A 19710-nucleotide genomic window follows, 5' to 3' on the forward strand; every position below is an offset into this window, starting at 1 on the left:
AGCTGGGTCTTCATCTACAGATTTGTAAATTACTTCTATTTAAAAATCTTAATCCTTCCAGTATTTATCAGCTGCTGTATGCTCCACAGGAAGTTCTTTTCTTTTTGAATTTCTATTCTGCCTGACCACAGTGCTCTCTGCTGACACCTCTGTCCATGCCAGGAACTGTCCAGAGTAGGATAGGTTTGCTATAGGGAGTTACTCCTGCTCTGGACAGTTACAGACATGGACAGAGTGGGTCAGCAGAGAGCACTGTGGTCAGACAGAATAGAAATTCAAAAAGAAAAGAACTTCCTGTGGAACATACAGCAGCTGATAAGTACTGGAAGGATTAAGATTTTTTAATAGAAGTAATTTACAAATCTGTTTAACTTTCTGGCACCAGTTGATAAAAATAAAGTAGTTTTCCACAGGAGTACCCCTTTAAGAAAACAAAACAATTCCTTTTGTCTCACATCCATGTGAAGCACTTGAGAGCTCTCTCTATATTTCTTGGAAGTTGCCGCACAATTGATTACTGTACAACAAATGCATTTTTTTTTATTTTTTATTAAGAACAGACTGGGCATCTTTATGATAAAAAAACAAAAACAAAACAAAAAACAAACAAACACCACTTCCATCAGAGTACCCTTTATAGGATTATTCCCATCTCAACTAATGTAGTTAAACTTGGAGCAAAAACATTCCTTTAGAAAATTTGCCTCCTTCTACTGATATTCACAGCTTCTTCAGGTTTCTACAGTGGAGCGGTGGTCTGTAACCTAGGCAATGAGCTAAGAAGGGGAGGAAAGGAGCAGGAAAGTCTGCTAAATGAGTGTATTTACAAAAATATTTAACTCGATGTGCCCTTAAAGTTTAACTAAGTTAGTTGAGATGGAATTACCCCTTTAACTGGGTTTTCCACTCACAACATATTGGTGTGGATTGGCGAAGCCAAAAATTTCTTCTTAAAATCCCAGAGAATGATGATACATTTCAGCATGATACAACTGTACCTCAATGGTTTTCAGAGTAACCTTATTCTGACTTCCAGTGATCATTCCAGTTCAGTGTCATCAACCAGTATACATATTCGTAATGTTATTTATTTATTTTTTTTACAATTTTTAATCTGTACCTATACAGATGTGCAGCAAGCAGTCCAGTGGATCACTTCTTTAGAAGGCGCTCGAGAAACCGAGATGGTTTAAAAAAGAAAAAAAAAAAAAAAAGATTTTGCGCCAAATAATTTATTGAACTTCAATCCTCACTTTCGGGAATTGTAACGTGGCTCAATACCACATGTGGGTCACCACTTGCCTTGCCTTGTTGAGACTATAGGCACTGAAAATTGACAATATTGCAGACATATTTGAACAGTAAAAAGAGTAAGTTCATCAGAAAAGGGCTTGTGCACGGAACTCACTGGACTTTCACTTTAAATGAGAACAAACAAGGAATCCCAAATCTTCGACCCACAGAGCAATCTGAATGGTATAATACTAAAGAGCCAGAATGGACACTAAAATATGTATCGGCAGATTTGGCATTCCTCGTTTGTCCATATTTAAAGTATAAGTCCAGCGAGTTCCGTGTCCGAGCCTTGTTGATCAGAAAAGGGCTGGTGTACGGAACCCACTGGATTTACACTTTAAATAAGGACAAACAAGGAATCCCCAATTTTCAAACTACAGGACGTGTCAATCTGAATGGAATAATACTATAGAGCCAGACTGGAAACTAAAACATTTATCGGCAGATTTGAGATTCCTCCTTAGTCTATATTTAAAGTGTAAGTCCAGCGAGTTCTGTGTCCGAGTCCTGATGATTAGAAAAGGGGACGTGGACAGAACTCGTTGGATTTACACTTCAAATAAGGACAAACCAGGAATCCCAAATCTTCGAACCACAGAAATGTGTCAATCTGAATGGTATAATACTATCGAGCCAGACTAAACACTAAATATGGACAAACAAAGAATCCCTTAAACATGTGAGTTCCGTGCACAAGTCCTTTCTTCATGAACAGGACTCAACAATGGAAATTGCTGGACATCACCAACCGCCTGCTTTTCTCTGCATTGATCTTTGCAGAATGAACAGGAGACCAAACACAATGGCCTCTTAACTGTGAACCTCCAGCTGTTGCAACGCTACAACTCCCAGCATGCTAGGAGCTGTTGCTTTGCAACAGCTGGAGGTAAACAGTTTGCAGACCACTGCTTTAAAATTTCTTATCTCTATTCTTTAGCTGAATGTGACCTATAAAAACCTATAAAAAAACAAACAAACAAAAAAAAACAATTGAACCGCTAAATAAATTATTAAGCAGGAATCTCTTCTTTTCGTAGATTGATAGGACCATCCCAGTCCCTCCCGAATACCACTAGGATTTTACCGTTAGCTCCCTGGACCAGAGAACTCCAGCCAAAACTAACTAAGTAGCTGATCGAAGGGGGTCCAAGCAGTCGGACGTCCCACGATCTCCGGAATGGGATGCTCCATTCATTTCTATGGGAGCATCGAAGAGACACTGGTACAGCACTCAGGCATCTCCATCTACTGCAGACGATACGCGCTCATCAATGACAGCGGGGGCCCTGTTCGCTCCTTACTGACATCAGGAGCCCTGTTCGGGAGTTCGTAGGGGGTTCCAGAGGTCGGACCCCCCCCCCCCCCCCCCCCCGCGATCAGCTACTTATCCCTTATCTTGTAAATAGGGGATACTTTAGTTTTGGCTGTAAATATGGGATAAATTCGTTTTGGCTGAAGTTCTTCTTTAAAGGACATCTGTACTGCATGAATTTTACATATTCCTGTGCTCGGGTAGCAAAAATAAACAAAATGAACCTTAATTCACCTTCCTACATTCCCCCGTTGCTCCGGTGCCGGCCTCACGGTCCTCCGCTGCGGTCCCCTTGCTGCTTCCTGGGGACAGTAACGTCACTGAGCCGTCAGCGTATCACCGGTCGCAGTGATGTCCGACCTTGGCCGATGAGCGCACTGTCATGTAAGGAGCCGGCCAGAGCTCCTTACATGACAGTGCGCTCAGCCCATCATCGGCCGAAGTGGGACATCACTGCGGACGCTGATACGCTGATGGCTCAGTGACGTTACAGTCACCAGGAAGCAGCAAGAGGACCGCAGCAGAGGACCGTGAGGCCGGTACCCAAGCAACGGGGGAATGTAGGAAGGTGAGTTAAGGTTTATTTTTGCAACCCGGGCACAAGAATATGTAAAATTCATGCAGTACAGATGTCCTTTAAGCAGGCCATACACTTTGGACATTTTGACAAACCATTGTTTGTTCGCGCCGGCCAGCTTAGTAGAATCTGACATAAGAAAAATGTTCAGTCAATTGGCCAAAGGTTTTTCAATAGTAATGGTTGGTTTTCACATAATCGAACCAAGGTTCAACCTCAACCGGCATCGTCCAGAGATAAGACAGTCGTAAGTTGTCTAGGAGTTACCCAAGAAGTACAGGCCTCGGAAATGGCACAACGCTGGCTGTCATCGGTAACCAGCATAGAATGTGATTGAAAAGTATATGTACAAGTCTTTAGAAAGTCCCATTGGTAGTGGCTTCAGTTCAATATCTCGTGTCATGACATTCGACTTGTGCTTCAGAGATGAAAAGCAACCAGCATCATCGCGAGAGTCAAAATCAAGGTGTATCCAGTTCCTAATACGCTGTTGGCTGAATTTCCTGGTTTAATCGTAGGTTGTGGACTCGGCTTTGGCGCCGGTATGAACAGAGCTGCCCGTGCCACGTTAGATGGTTCTGACCTCAGATTCATCTTGTCTATAGCAACCAAGGCAAAGTGTAGAATGGTGCCATTTTTAATAGTAATCCCCTTAGGACTAAAACCAAATATTTCTCTTGATCCGGCTGGCGATGGTGTAAGGCTGGAGATGTTGATGGCCGTGCCATTTTCAAAGTTGACCAAGAGCTCCTCGCTGGAGAGGCTCATACGTAAATCGTAACTGGAAGCTAAAAGTGGAAAAAAACGAACAATCTAAAACTCTGGAATCCTCGAAATATCTATATTACATATATATGTTTGTATATTTTATTTCATGTAACTATCTACAGTGATCTCTGAACTCACAATGGCCTCAATTTACAATATTTTCAACATACAATGGTCTTTTCTGGACCATTGTAATTTGGAACCAGACAACATACAATGCTACGGACAGTCCAGATCTGTGAAACGTATCAATGGCCGGAAGAACTGACCAATCAGAATGGGCATTCACTGGTAAAACCCCTGTATTACTGAAGTGTATGCACCGACTGGTGTCTGGTAGCACCCCCTACAGTACATGGAGATACTACATGTTCAGTACTACTCTTTACCTGTATTACTGAAGTGCATGCACTGACTGGTGTCTGGTAGCGCCCCCTACAGTACAGGGAGGTATTACATGTTCTGTACTCTTTACCTGTATTACTGAAGTGTACGCACTGACTGGTATCTGGTAGTGCCCCCTACAGTACAGGGAGGTATTACATGTTCTATACCAGTGTTTCCCAACCAGGGTGCCTCCAGCTGTGGCAAAACTACAACTCCCAGCATGCCCGGACAGCCAACGCCTGTCCGGGCATGCTGGGAGTTGTAGTTTTGCCCCAGCTGGAGGCACCCTGGTTGGGAAACACAGTTCTATACTACTCTTTACCTGTACAAGGGTTAGCTTCTCCAGGAGGGGGCCGCTCTATTTTACATTTTTTTGGGACACTGTGTACTGTACAGGACCCTGAAGAAGCTCCTGTCCTCTACATAGACAGTGATTACAGCTCCCAGCAGATCTTTAATACTTTTATATGGAAGAACTTGCTTTATCTGTATTAGTTATCTACTTATCTTTCTTTAATCTTCAATTTATGGATGACATTGTGATGGCTACAGAACCAATTACCAGATTTCCATAGTGTTCTGGTCTCAACATACAATGGTTTCAACATACAATTGTCGTCCATGAACCGAATAATATTGCAACTTGAGGGACCACTGAAGTAGAGATTTAGTAACTGATTCAGCACAATTGAATTTTCCACAAATGTGATGATTTTGCAATTCTGAAACTTCTGAGGTCTTGTTAGGACTAATCTTGGTGGCTGCTAATACTACTCCAACCCAGCCGTACATCTCCTACCATGTCCATTATGCTCTGTATTGTACTACTACCACCACCACTGTTAGGACCACCACCACACAGCCACTACCACTACTACCTCTACACAGCCACTACTACTATTACTACTATTACCACCCCACACAGCCGTACATCTCCTACCATGTCCATTATGCTCTGTATTGTACTACTACCACCACCACTGTTAGGACCACCACCACACAGCCACTACCATTACTACCTCTACACAGCCACTACTACTATTACTACTATTACCACCCCACACAGCCGTACATCTCCTACCTTGTCCATTATGCTCTGTATTGTACTACTACCACCACCACTGTTAGGACCACCACCACACAGCCACTACCATTACTACCACCACACAGCCACTACTACTATTACTACTATTACCAGCCCACACAGCCGTACATCTCCTACCATGTCCATTATGCTCTGTATTGTACTACTACCACCACCACTGTTAGGACCACCACCACACAGCCACTACCACCACTACCTCTACACAGCCACTACTACTATTACTACTATTACCAGCCCACACAGCCGTACATCTCCTACCATGTCCATTATGCTCTGTATTTTACTACTACCACCACCACTGTTAGGACCACCACCACACAGCCACTACCACTACTACCTCTACACAGCCACTACTACTATTACTACTATTACCAGCCCACACAGCCGTACATCTCCTACCTTGTCCATTATGCTCTGTATTGTACTACTAAAACTACTACTGTTAGGATCCCTACACAGCCGCTACTACTATTACTACCACCCCACACAGCCGCACATCTTTTACCTTATTTAATAGGCTCCATATTGTAATACTACAACTACTACTACATCTTACCCTACACATTCACACATCTCCTGCCATGTCCATCATGTTCCATACTATACTACTACTACCTCTACATGGCCGCACATCTTCTGTCTCTCCATCATGACTACTACCACTACCACTACCACTACTACTACTACTACTACTACTACTACTACTACTCCACATATCTTCTGCCTCTCCATCCTGTTCCCTATTGTACTATTACTACTATTACTACCTCTACATGGCCGCACATCTTCTGCCTCTCCATCCTGTTCCCTATTGTACTATTACTACTACTACTACTACTACCTCCACTACCACTACCACTACCACTACTACTACTACAGTGGTCCCTCAACATACGATGGTAATCCGTTCCAAATGGACCATCGTTTGTTTAAACCATCGTATGTTGAGGGATCCGTGCAATGTAAAGTATAGGACAGTGGTCTACAACCTGCGGACCTCCAGATGTTGCAAAACTACAACACCCAGCATGCCCGGACAGCCAACGGCTGTCCGGGCATGCTGGGAGTTGTAGTTTTGCAACATCTGGAGGTCCGCAGGTTGTAGACCACTGGTATAGGAAGTTGTACTCACCTGTCCCCGCCACTCCAGACAGTCACCGCTGCCCTGGATCTCGCCCTCCATCGCTTTCGCCGCGCCCCCATGGTGTCCCCGACGCTCTGGCAAGGTCTCTGCTTCCCGGCATCCGCGCCGCCTTCACGTCGCTATGCACGCCACTCCTATTGGATGACGGGACGGCGTGCGCAGCGACGTGATGACGACGATGGAGAGCGCCGACGATGGAGGGGATCCTGAAGAGGACGCGTCGGAGCCCCGAGGACAGGTAAGTGATTGTCAGCGGACCACACGGGGCCCCCGTAAATGGCTATCCGGTGGCAGCTGAAGCAGTCTGCGCTGCCGGATAGCCGTTTATGCGATGGCCCCGACATACAAAAGCATCGTATGTTGAAATGATCGTATGTCGGGGCCATCGTAGGTCAGGGGGTCACTGTACTACTACAACCTCTACATGTTCCATACTGTACTACTGCTACCAATACAACTACTAGCCCAAAAATGAATATGACTGCAATGGACACTTACCATTCCCTTTATCTCCATTATCACCGGTTGCCGTCCAGAACAGGATCACCTGTTGGCTCTCAATAACTGCAGTCAAGTCGGTGATTTTACTCGGCTTAAAGACGTCCGGTAATGGGCCCTCTGGTACATTTGCCACAACAAAAGCTCCTCCCGATGCCGTACGACTAAAATTTCCCAAATTCAGATCCGGAACAGTAATAGTTGGTTTTGGTGGATTTGTGATCAAGGTGCCTGTGAAAAGAGAGAGAAGTCTATTATTGGTGTCATTGAGGGGTGCCAAACAAGTGTATTGTAATGTATAGTACTAAAGATGATATCCCCTAGGGAGGATTTATAAGTAAAAGTTAAAAAAAAATTATGAAAAATACCAAATAAAGAAAAACATATTTAATATTGCCACGTATGTAAAAGTCTAAGATATTATGTTGAAATATCAGGATATTTATCTAACACAATGATAACTATAAAAAAAAAAAAAAAAAAAAGAAACGAGAAAAGAAAAACCACCATGAAAAGGAATAAAAATAAATATAAATTTAAAAAAAGTACCAATAAAAACTACAGCTCCTGCAAAATGTGAGACCTTAGACAGGTCTATCGAAAGTAAAATAATAAAGTTCTAGGTCTCACAATAGGGTAATATAAAGTACAGTTAAAAACACTTGACCAATAGATCATTTTCTTATGGCGGATACAGACGTGTTTAGAGAGATGAATACAACCTTTATGGCTATTGAAAGGCAGAAATTTAAAAAAATGTTGTTGCTAACAAAAGCTACAATGGAAAAGGGTTAATGGAGCCGTATATATATCTATATATATATAAAACTCAATGTGTGTATGTATGTGTGTATGTATGTGTGTTTATATGTATGTGTGTGTATGTGTGTGTATGTATGTGTGTATGTATATGTGTATGTATATGTGTATGTGTGTGTGTGTGTATGTGTATGTATGTGTGTATGTATGTATGTATGTATGTGTGTATGTGTATGTATATGTGTGTGTATGTATGTATATGTGTATATATGTATGTATGTATGTGTGTATATGTATGTTTGTGTATATGTGAGTATATGTGTGTGTATGTGTATGTATATGTGTGTGTATGTATGTGTGTGTGTATATATGTATGTATGTGTGTGTATGTATGTATGTATGTGTGTGTGTATATGTGTGTGTGTATATGTGTATACATGTATGTATGTATGTATGTGTGTGTATATGTATATATGTATGTATGTGTATATGTGTGTGTGTGTATATGTATGTATGTGTGTATGTATGTGTGTGTGTGTGTATGTGTGTGTATATATGTGTGTATGTTACAGCATCACGTCCAAACGGCTAAAGATATTAACATGAAACTTGGTCACATGTTACTTATATGTCACCAACAAACATAGGATAGGTGATTTAACCCTTACTCACCCCCATTTGCCAGGGGCGGGGTTTATGTTTAAAGTCCCAGACAAGTCAATGGGAAATATATGTTACTGCATAACTTCCATACGGCTGGAGATATTTCCATAATACTTGGTCACATGTTACTTATATGTCCACTTAAAATGTAGGATACTTAATTTAACCCTTAACTACCCCGATTTGTGAGGGTCGGGGTTTTTGTTAAAAGTCCCATGGGAAATGTATGTTCCCACATAACTTCCATACGGCTGGAGATAGTTCAATACCTGGTACACATATTACAGGTCGGGATATGAGGACGGGATAGGAGGACGGGATAAGGAGGACGGGAATAGGAGGACGAGATAGGAGGACGGGGTAGGAGGTCAGGGATAGGAGGACGGGATAGGAGGACGGGATAGGAGGACGGGATGGGAGGACGGGATAGGAGGACGGGATGGGAGGACGGGATAGGAGGTCGGGATAGGAGGTCAGGGATAGGAGGTCAGGGATGGGAGGACGGGATGGGAGGACGGGATGGGAGGACGGGATGGGAGGACGGGATGGGAGGACGGGATGGGAGGACGGGATAGGAGGTCGAGATAGGAGGATGAGATAGGAGGTCGGGATAGGAGGTCGAGATAGGAGGTGGGGATATAAGGACGGAATATGGGGTTGGGATATGACAACAATATATGAGGACGGGATATGAAGTCAAAAAGCTTCCTCCTTTGATTATTTTCCTCCCCAACAAGGATTAAGAAGGAAAAACCGGGCAACGCCGAGTACTCAGCTAGTATGTAATATAAAATATGTAATTTCAAATAAATAATAAATTTACGTACAGGAATAATTTGCGCATCTCCACAATACAATAAATCTTACCATTCTCTACGTATCCAGGGAGGTACAATGCCCGGCTTTTTGGCAAGGTGGCTTTGCTGTCTTTTTCTTGACTTTCTACGCGCACTTTAAGGTTATATCTGCCGTTGCCGTTATAGTCGGTGAAGAATCTGGAGTATATACCGTCATTCTTGATAATATCGGCACCTGAGAGGAGAGTCGAGATTATTGAAGCAAAATATAAAAACAACAACAACATGGCTTTTATCATTGTAGGACGTGTGTAAATTGTGCAGAATCAGAAGATTTGTACTAACAAAAAAATAGTTAATGTAAAAACTGCAGTACCACTGATGACCAGCAGATGTGCCATAGAGACTATTTTTGAAAACCTCATATTTTTTGAAATCTTCTAGTACTGGTGATATTCTGTCAACCCCCCCGGTTGAATGCGATGTCAGATATGTCTTGTCTATCTCAATATGCAGAGTATTTTAGTTTTCTACCATCTGGAGATGATTTTCTGAGCCCATTCTACTTGTATGAACATGAGATAACTTTGAATTATAAAAACTCACCTGCACCATTGTCCAGGAGCGGCAGGGTTACCACTTTTCCATTTTGGGGCTCGATAAACGCAGTAACTTTTGCTCCCAAAACCGGAGCAAGTCCCTGAGTGACCGTCGCATATATGATCATTGGAGAGGGGAAAGTGCCGGTGTCAGCGTTCATATACGTTTCGGCGATGATCGGGGGCACATCCGGATTGGCTGCTCTGGAGTTTACTGTCAAACCAAGAACTTGATCCACCGAATGAGTGTTACATAGATTGTATTCCCAGTCTCCAGTCTACAATGAAATATACACAAGTTGTTAGATTTTTAATTAAAGAGTACCTGTCACAAAACTAAACTTTTAATATATTTTTACTTTGCTATTTACCTGCTGTTAAAATTATGCTAAAAAAAAACTTTTATATGTTTTTAATGTAGTTGGAAAAAAACGGCCACTAGGTGGCTCTGTTCTGTTCCCTGCCACAAGTCAAACAGTAAGTTAGGTCTCCTCCCTCCCTGGCAGGAGACCAAACTCAGGAAGTGCATGCGGGGCATGGGGAGGCACAGCTCTCACAGACTTCAGTGACGTTGCGCCTGCTGGGGAATGTCCACGTTCTCCTGCTGGGAGCTCACACAATGTGAACAAGGGGAAAGGTATGATACACAGCTTTTTAAAGCTGAGAAAATATTTTAAGAGCAGAAGGGGTGTTAAGAGTAGTTAGGGGTGAAGGGGTGGTGGTAAATGACCATAAGATCCTTTGGAGGACAGAGACAGAGAAGAAGGTGATTTAGTCTCCTGCAAAAATCTATTGCACGGAAAGGGGAGATTCGGTGAACTTTCTAGAATCGGGGATGGTTGCGCTAACATACATGAAGTGGTGGGGACCTTCTTCATGGAGCCTATACTCTGCAGAAGAACTATTCGTGTGACTTATTCTCCTAGCTGAACAATTCCTCCAAATGCGTGCCACCCATGTGTAGAAGGTTCAACTAAGTGCCACTTGGCTGGTATGGGCAGTCTAGCTGCAGTGGTCATATGAGTGGCCAAGTCTGACTTCCCGGAATGGAAGAAGGAACTCAGTAGCCAAAGGTACCACTCACCAAGTCAGCATCAGGAGACCAGGATAAGGAAATTAGGTGACTCCTGGTAAAACCGGGTGAGTTGACTTGTCTGGTTAAACATTCTGATATACAATTTAAAGGGGTACTCCGCCCCTAGACTCCAGACATCTGGTACACGGAGCGAACTTCGTTCTGTGCTGGATGATTGGCGATGCGGGTCGGAGGCTCATGACATCAAGGTCTCGACTCGCTTGTGACATCACGGCTACACCCCCTCAATGCAAGTCTATGGGAGTGAGCATGACAGCAGTCACGCCCCCTCCCATATACTTGCATTGAGGGGGCGTGGCCATAACATCAGGAGCCTCCGGCGCTGCTAAAACACTCTAAACGATTGTGGGTGCAGCAGGGAGATCGCGGGGGTCCCAAGCGGTGGGACCCCCGCGATCAGACATCTTATCCCCTATCCTTTGGATAGGGGATAAGATGTTTAGGGGGGGAACACCCCTTTAAGTTTCTTGTAAGTCCAGTACGTATAGTAGCTACTATATAGTCTTATATTCTCTATAAAAGAACGTATCCTGGCACAGGATAAATCCCATTCAAGTATTAATAGGAGAAGGATAAGAAGAAGTCTAGTGCACGTTACCTCTGCTGTGCCCGGGATGGTGAGTCGAGCCGATTTTGAGACGGTGTCACTGACAAACTGAGCGTTCTGATATTGTTTCCCTTTGGGATCTTTAAGTTCAATATTTGGAATCAGACTGGTCCATGTGACTAAAAAGAAGGTGTCATTGCCCACAGTGTTATCGATGGTCACTTTGCCGGTCAGGCATTTGTTTGCATTGATGGTGGTTGCAGCACTTTCAATCTGTTATGGAAAGAGAATATAAAATACATCGATAAATTCTACATTCTCCGTAAAAATTAACCAGTCACCATAATTCTTCTGTTTGGTATAACTCTCCAACCCAACCCCAGCGCGTTCAATCTCCAAATGGTGATAGCATCTTCTTAAATAATGACCTATCTTGCCAGAAATAGCCATGGGAAACTCGTATTAGACATCTTGTCCCCTATTCAAAGGATAGCGGATAAGATGTGTGCTTCTGGGAACCCCCCCCCCCCCAATCTCCGACAGCAACTGGCATTTTAAAGGAAAACTGTCATCTTGCTCCCCCTGCACTAACCAGTGGTACTGGCTGGTAGTGCGGGGGACGCTGATTAGTTTGATGCCCACTGTGCCCGGATCCGTCCCGCCGTTTGGCCGAAATCTTAGTTTTTCTGTATATGCTAATTAGGTTCTAACTGGCACAGGCGGGGTTACTGGAACTCTGACGTCAGTGCCGCTGGTCCGCAGCTCCGCCCAGCTCATCAATATTCCTCCCCTCCCTCCACCTCTTTATTACAGAGTGGGGAGAAGAGGGAGAGGTGGAGGGAGGGGAGGAATATTGACAAATTGGCAGGCATTGCGGACCAGCAGCGCTGACGTCAGAGTGCCAGTAACCCCGCCTGTGCCAGTTAGAACCTAATTAGCATATACAGAAAAACTAAGATTTCGGCCAAACGGCGGGACGGATCCGGGCACGGTAGGCATTAAACTGATCAGTATCCACCGTACTACCAGCCAGTACCACTGGTTAGTGCGGGGGGGGAGCAAGCTGACAGTTTTCCTTTAAACAGTATGTTTAGAACACTGGGTTCTTGAAGCAGGAGACGTGACGTCTCGCCACTGCCCCTCCTGACGTCACGCCATCCCCCTCCATTCATGTCTATGGAAGGGGGCGTGACTACCGTCACGCCCCCTCCCATAGACATGAATGGAGGGGGTATGGCGTGACGTGTCCCGCCACGGGAACCCAGCGTTTTAAACATACTAGTTATAATGCTGGGTGCTGCACAGAGATCCCGCCGCTGGGACCTCCCACGATCAGACATCTTGTCCCGTATGCTTTGGATAGGGGATAAGATGTCTAGAGGCGGAGTACGCCTTTCAGGGTTGTCTATACGGCCACATGTAGTACCACATTCCCCCCCCCCCCCCCCTAGTGGCCACGGCAGTAAAAAATGAGCAGCCAATAGCAACTTTCCTTTGCAAGGTCCCCTGATCCCCTTGATGAAATGACCTCTTCGATGATTGTAGTGTGCATACCTGAATAGATTGCTGTAAAGAGTCTCCACTGCTGGAAGTGATCCCGCTGAACGAGTCGATCAAACCATTGGCGTCAACGTTATCAGATGCGTAAAGCTGTAAGCCGTCTGTGGACAGATCACATTCACTTCATTATATATATTATTAAAGTTATATACAAAAAAAAAAACACACCGCTAACCTCCCACAAATAACCTCCAGTAAAAGTGGTGTATAGTAAAATCTTATAAGTCGCGCGTCACACCAAGGAGCCTTATTCATTCTTGTACTATAGAATATCATTATTAAATGTGACCTGTATAGTACATACATGGATTTCTATCCTGGTACAGGCCCAAAGTAGCATGAGAGGGGTTAAAGGGGTACTCTGCTGGAAAAGACATATATATATTTATTTATTTATTTTTTCTTTATCAACTGGTGTCAGAAAGTTAAACAGATTTGTAAATTACTTATTTTTAAAAATCTTAATCCTTCCAGTACTTATCAGCTGCTGTATGCTCCACAGGAAGTTGTGTAGTTCTTTTAGGTCTGACCACACTGCTCTCTGCTGACACCTCTGTCCATGTCAGGAACTGTCAAGAGCAGAAGAAAATCCCCATAGAAAACCTCTCTTGCTCTGGACAGTTCCTGACACAGACAGAGGTGGCAGCAGAGAGCACTGTGGTCAGACTGGAAAGAACTACACAACTTCCTGTGGAACATACAGCAGCTGATAAGTACCGGAAGGATTACGATTTTTAAATAGAAGTAATTTACAAATCTGTTTAACTTTCTGAAACCAGTTGATTTAAAAATAAATAAATAAATATATATAAAATAATTGTTTTCCACCGGAGCTGGGACTTCCCTCTGCACAGCTCGAATGCCACCAAAAGTGTCAAATGGAGACCCTATTGGCCTGGACCATTTGGCATTTTGTTCTAGGACATCACAAAAAACAATGAATAACTCACAGATTAAAAATTCTGCCTCTTTTTGCGCAATTTCAGAACCGGGGAAGGTGCATCTTACAGAAACAGAGTGCAAACATGGCTGACCTAATGTAAGAGTCCAGAAGGAACCGTGAAGTCCTTGTAACTAAGTCGTAAGTAGGAGGTGGGATATATCTATGGGTTTGATAAGATCGACTTCTGTGGCGAATAACAGAGAGAAGACTCAAGGTGGAGAGAAATTAAAAGTTTTGATCGGTCGGGGTCTAAAATTTTCTAAATTGTAGAATATTTGTCAGTAAGTAAGGATGGTACCAAATTTATGCTTTTTTTCCCCTTAACTTAAGCTCAGTATAAAAATTTATGACATATAATCTTCTCATATAACACATATAAATCGCCCAACCCCCCTTAAAAATCCAACATTTTAGGCTTAGTGCCCTGTCCGACCTTAAAGGGGTACTCTCTTGGGAAAACTTTTTTTTTTTTTTTTTTTTAATCAACTGGGGCAAGAATGTTAAACAGATTTCTAAATCACTTCTATTAAAAATTCTTAATCCTTCCAGTATTTTTTAGGGGCTGTATACTAAAGAGAAATCCAAAAAAGAAATGCATTTCCTCTGATGTCATGACCACAGTGCTCTCTGCTGACCTCTGCTGTCCATTTTAGGAACTGTCCAGAGCAGGAGAAAATCCCCATATCAAACATATGCTGTTCTGGACATTTCCTAAAATGGACAGCAGAGGTCAGCAGAGAGCACTGTGGTCATGACATCAGAGGAAATTTGTTTCTTTTTTGGATTTCTCTTTAGTACACAGCCCCTAAAAAGTACTGGAAGGATTAAGATTTTTTAATAGAAGTGATTTACAAATCTGTTTAACTTTCTGGCACCAGTTGATTTAAAAAAAAAAAAAAAAAGTTTTCCCACGGGAGTACCCCCTTCAGTAATTGCACTTCCCTTTTTCTACCTACTCAACTTAGAACTATGCATTAAAGTTCCGCCTCCCTATCAAAAAAAAAAGAAAAGAAAAAAAAATGAAAATAATTATAATAATAATAAAAAAAATATATTATAAAATAAAAACTTTTTTTTTATAAAATATTATAAAAAAATATTTAAAAATAAATAAAGAAAACACCACACATCCTTTCCTCCACATTATTTCTCACAGCTTCGTCTCTTTCACTTCTCCATTTTTCCTTCCTTTTACTATTTTTGCATTTTAGCATATTTTTAGATAAGTATCATAAATTATATTTTAGCTTCCTCATCTTGCCAAAGAGATGATATCCTCTCGTGGCACCAACCTTCTTGGCTCTCTCGTGATCTACCGTTGATATGTTTATTACCTATCCCAAGGATCAACAAGCTCGAGGAGCATCTATCACATTCCATTTGGAGAATGTGCTTTATACAACATTCATCAATCTACTCAACCATTCACATGTACCGTATATACTCGAGTATAAGCAGCAGTTTTTCGTGCTGAAAACGCCCCCCTCGGCTTATACTCGAGTGAACAAAAAGCTTTTCTGGCTTTAGTTGGGATGGTCCCGGCCGTCCATCTCCGCCTGTCAATCCCTTCTCAGTGGTCTTCAACCTGCGGACCTCCAGATGTTTCAAAACTACAACTCCCAGCATGCCCGGACAGCCATCGGTTGAAGGTCCGCAGGTTGAAGACCACTGCGGCCTTCGTCATCATCCAGCCCCCCCCCCCCTTTTGTTTTCTACTCACCTCCCCTCAGTGGGAAGGAAGAGTGAGCTGGTCCAGGTCGTCCATCTTCGACCACCTATGCTGCAGGGACCATCCGGTGGGAAGGGTTAGTCGTTCCGGGCTGTCCATCTTCACCGGGGGGGCCGACCCGGAGTGGAGAAGAGGAACCCCGGTGAAGATGGACAGCCTGGAACGACTAACCCTCCCCACCGGATGGTCCCTGCTGCATAGATGGCCCGGACCAGCTCACCCTTCCTTCCCACCGAGGGGAGGTGAGTAGAAAACAAAAGGGGGGTCTGGATGATGACGAAGGCCGCAGTGGTCTTCAACCTGCGGTCTTCCAGATGTTTCAAAACTACAACTACCAGCATGCCCGGACAGCCGATGGCTGTCCGGGCATGCTGGGAGTTGAAGTTTTGCAACATCTGGAGGTCCGCAGGTTGAAGACCACTGAAAAGGGTTTGACAGGTGGTGATCATGAAGGGGGGGGGGGATAATGACGAAGGGGATGATGACAGGGTGATGATGACGAGGGTGACCCCCGGGATCTCGGCTGCAGCACCCACCTGTACGGCTGTTCGGGATCCGAAGCCTCTAGCATTGCCGGAAGCCGTTGAGGTGGGTGCTGCAGCCGAAATCCCGGGGGTCCCCAGCAGCGGGACCCCCATGATCTGACATCTTATCCCCTATCCTTTGGATAGGGGATAAGATGTCTAGGGGCGGAGTACCCCTTTAATGACGGGGGTCTAGATGATGACAGGGGGGGATGATGTATTTCCCACCCTAGGCTTATAGTTGAGTCAATAACTTTTCCTGGGTTTTTGGGGTGAAATTAGGGGCCTCGGCTTATATTCGGGATGGCTTATACTCGACTTTATACGGTACTTTTTTTTTTTTTTTTTTTTTTTTTTTCCCCAATCATGAGATTTCCATACACCACCTCTATTGAAATGAGTTTGGTGGAGTGAGGCAGCCAACAAGAAACACAAAAAAAAAAAAAAATAATAATAATAAAATGTATGCTTATTTACAATTCTAAAAATTTCCTTTAAAAAAAAAAAATAAAAAAATAAAAATGAATAAAAAATTGCTCCGGACAAAAAACAATGCAATCTGAACAAAACAAAGAGCATGATACAATGAAACATAACGTTATATAATGATACAATGAAACATAATGATATATAATGATACAATAAAACATAATGATATATAATGATACATTGTAACGCACCTGTTATATTGGACAGTTGTTCCAGGGCTTTATCCGCACTGTTTCCCAGAGCGATGGTGTGAATGATGGCTCCGCTGGTCCTCACTTCTTCAAAGCAGCTGCTGATGCCGCTGTCCTCCCCGTCGGTCAGCAGGACTATTTCGGTGCCGTATGTGCTGCCATCAAGTTTTTTGTTTACCTAAATCAGGGAAAAATGCTACATGCTTAAATGGGGAATTTCCAAGTTTGTTGGACAGTAAAACTCCCCCGGGCCCCAAATAGAGCTGAATAATACAAAGAATATATCTTGCCCTGGAGGACCTGGCATGTCCAAGAATTACTCAGGGAGCCCATGAATTTCATGATGTAATACTCTGCTTCACCTGCGGTGGTGCTGTAGGGAAACTTAAATGGGCGCTGTCAGATTCAAAAACGTTTTATATTTTACAATTTGGCAAAACATTAACCTTTCCAGGTCTTTGTCCCAGGTAAAGTACAGGTCTGGACAAAGTCCAGGAAGTGAGGGCGGGACTAGCACTCCTCTGTGCTCACTCCTGTCCTATCAGACATCAGCAGGGAGGAGAAGGTTACAAAGCAGCCTGCAATGATTGCATGAAAAGACCCAGAAAAGCAGACTCGGGGAGGAAGTGAACGCATGGTGAGTGAGGGCAAGAGACGGGCACGTCCCCTCCAGAGTACAGGAAATAAACAAAGAGAAGGTATTTGTGAGATAAATATAGGTGCTAGACACTTAAAAATGATACGTACGTGATCAGAATCAGGAGTAACACACACATTATATATATATATATATATATATATATATATATATATATATATATTTATTTATTTATTTTTTGTGGGATATGACAGGTCCTCTTTAACAATTGCTTCTGGATCCTTCCGCAGATCACAGCAGGTCTCTGAGGAACCCCGCAGTGGGAAACTTGTGATCAACCTATCTTTAGGGGTCTCTTAACAATAACTGAATGTTTTGTCCTAACCTTCTCTGTGGATATGATTATGTAAAAGTCCTAAACATACCATTGTCTGTAATATGTGCTTGTCCTTTACTATAACAGTGCTATATTCCTATAAGGACAGTTTATATATATATTTTTTATTTATTTATTTATTTTTATTTTTTTTTTACGTACCTCGAATCCCTTGCGAACTCCAGCGCAAATGTTTGTGCCACCAGTAGCCGCTTTTGGCAGAAGTTTCTTCAGGTTTTCTCTCTGGAAGGTGTCAACAATTTTAACCAGTTCGGACTGAATTGCTGCATCAGACGAGAAGGTGACGATCCCAACGTAGGATCCGGACTCCACGACCTGCATGATGTAGACTTCAGAGGCTTGGTAGAGACGGCTGATCCGATCATACTGCAGGGATAGAAGATGAGTTATGGGGTTATTTGTTGGTGCATTTTCATCCGTATATAGTACAAAGAAAAACCCTTAGGCCAGGTTCACACTACGGAATCTCTGGGATTTCTGCCGGAGATTTAGCCGGCGGCTCTAAGACCGCACGGACTGCATTGCTGTCCCCATAGACGGCAATGCATTTCTTGGTGGATCTTTTGGGAGATCTGCTCACAAATGCATTGCCATCTATGGGGACGGCAATGCAGTCCGCGTGGTCCTAGTGCCGCCGGCTTGACAGTGTGAACCTAGCCTTAGGGTCTATTTAGAATTTCCGCTTGTGGAATTCTGCCTCAAAATAAAGCCCATAGGCCATAGGCTCACTCTACAGAATTTCCGCCTGCAATTCCGCTTTAAAATTGCGGGCAAAAATTCCGCTTGCTAAAATGTCTAGTGCAGTGAATGGGTTTCCGTTCACAAATTCACACTTCGGAATTTGTGAAGCAGAATTTGTGAACGGAAAATCCGCTAGGAAATTTCCACCTGAAGAATGGCGTTGTTCATTCTTCAGGCGGAAATACTCGCGGAACGCATTGCAGTATATTGGAGACTGCAGTGTCCGCACGGTCCTAGAGCCGACTGATTCAGTCAGCGCTGGCCGCACTCGGAATCTCCAGGCGGAAATTTTCTGCCCGGAGATTCCGTAGTCTGAACCTAGCCATAGATTTCTATAGGATTCCGCACTCCCATTCATACTTCTGAATTTCTGCTTGCGGAATTCCGCTAGCGGAATTCCGCAAGCGGAAATTCAGAAGTGTGAATGGGAGTGCGGAATCCCATAGATGTCTATGGGCTTTAATTTCAGGCGGAATTCTCCTTTGGTTAGGGGATAAGATGTCTAGCAGCAGAGTACCCCTTTAAGGAGGTCTCCCCTCTTCCAAAAATATATATGGGAGATGAGATCCCTTAAAGGGGTATTCCAGGAAAAAAACTTATATATATAATATATATATTATATATATATATAATATATTTATATATATATATATATAATATATTTATATATATATATATATATATATATATATATATATATAATACATTTATATATATATATATATATATATATATATATATAATATATAATTAATATATAATATATAATATATAATAAATATATATATATATATATATATATATATATATATATATATATATATATATATATATATATATATCTCAACTGGCTCCAGAAAGTTAAACTGATTTGTAAATTACTTCTATTAAAAAATCTTAATCCTTTCAGTACAGCAAAAAAATAGCCTTCAAAAAATACAAATCTGATGGGTCAGCGATAACATTTAAACAGTACAAGGAGCTTAATAA

General features: G+C 42.8%; 1 protein-coding gene across 3 annotated transcripts in view; it reads right to left on the reverse strand.

Annotated features, from left to right (window-relative positions):
• Window positions 1-3019: 3019 nt before the first annotated feature.
• The window catches only part of LOC130275348 (calcium-activated chloride channel regulator 1-like), a 50687-nt gene continuing 33996 nt past the window's right edge, over window positions 3020-19710 (reverse strand). For all 3 annotated transcript variants that reach the window (XM_056523216.1, XM_056523217.1, XM_056523218.1), the window contains exons 8-15: window positions 18121-18345; window positions 16985-17162; window positions 13103-13209; window positions 11600-11821; window positions 9913-10183; window positions 9377-9541; window positions 7088-7318; window positions 3020-3973 (exon numbers count right to left, since the gene is read on the reverse strand). In XM_056523216.1, coding sequence (XP_056379191.1) covers window positions 3606-3973; window positions 7088-7318; window positions 9377-9541; window positions 9913-10183; window positions 11600-11821; window positions 13103-13209; window positions 16985-17162; window positions 18121-18345 — 1767 coding nt within the window. In that variant the 3' untranslated portion in view covers window positions 3020-3605. The remainder of the gene's footprint in view (window positions 3974-7087; window positions 7319-9376; window positions 9542-9912; window positions 10184-11599; window positions 11822-13102; window positions 13210-16984; window positions 17163-18120; window positions 18346-19710) is intronic.

Source organism: Hyla sarda, chromosome 6 (genome assembly GCF_029499605.1).
Source record: "Hyla sarda isolate aHylSar1 chromosome 6, aHylSar1.hap1, whole genome shotgun sequence".
Lineage (NCBI taxonomy): Eukaryota > Metazoa > Chordata > Amphibia > Anura > Hylidae > Hyla > Hyla sarda.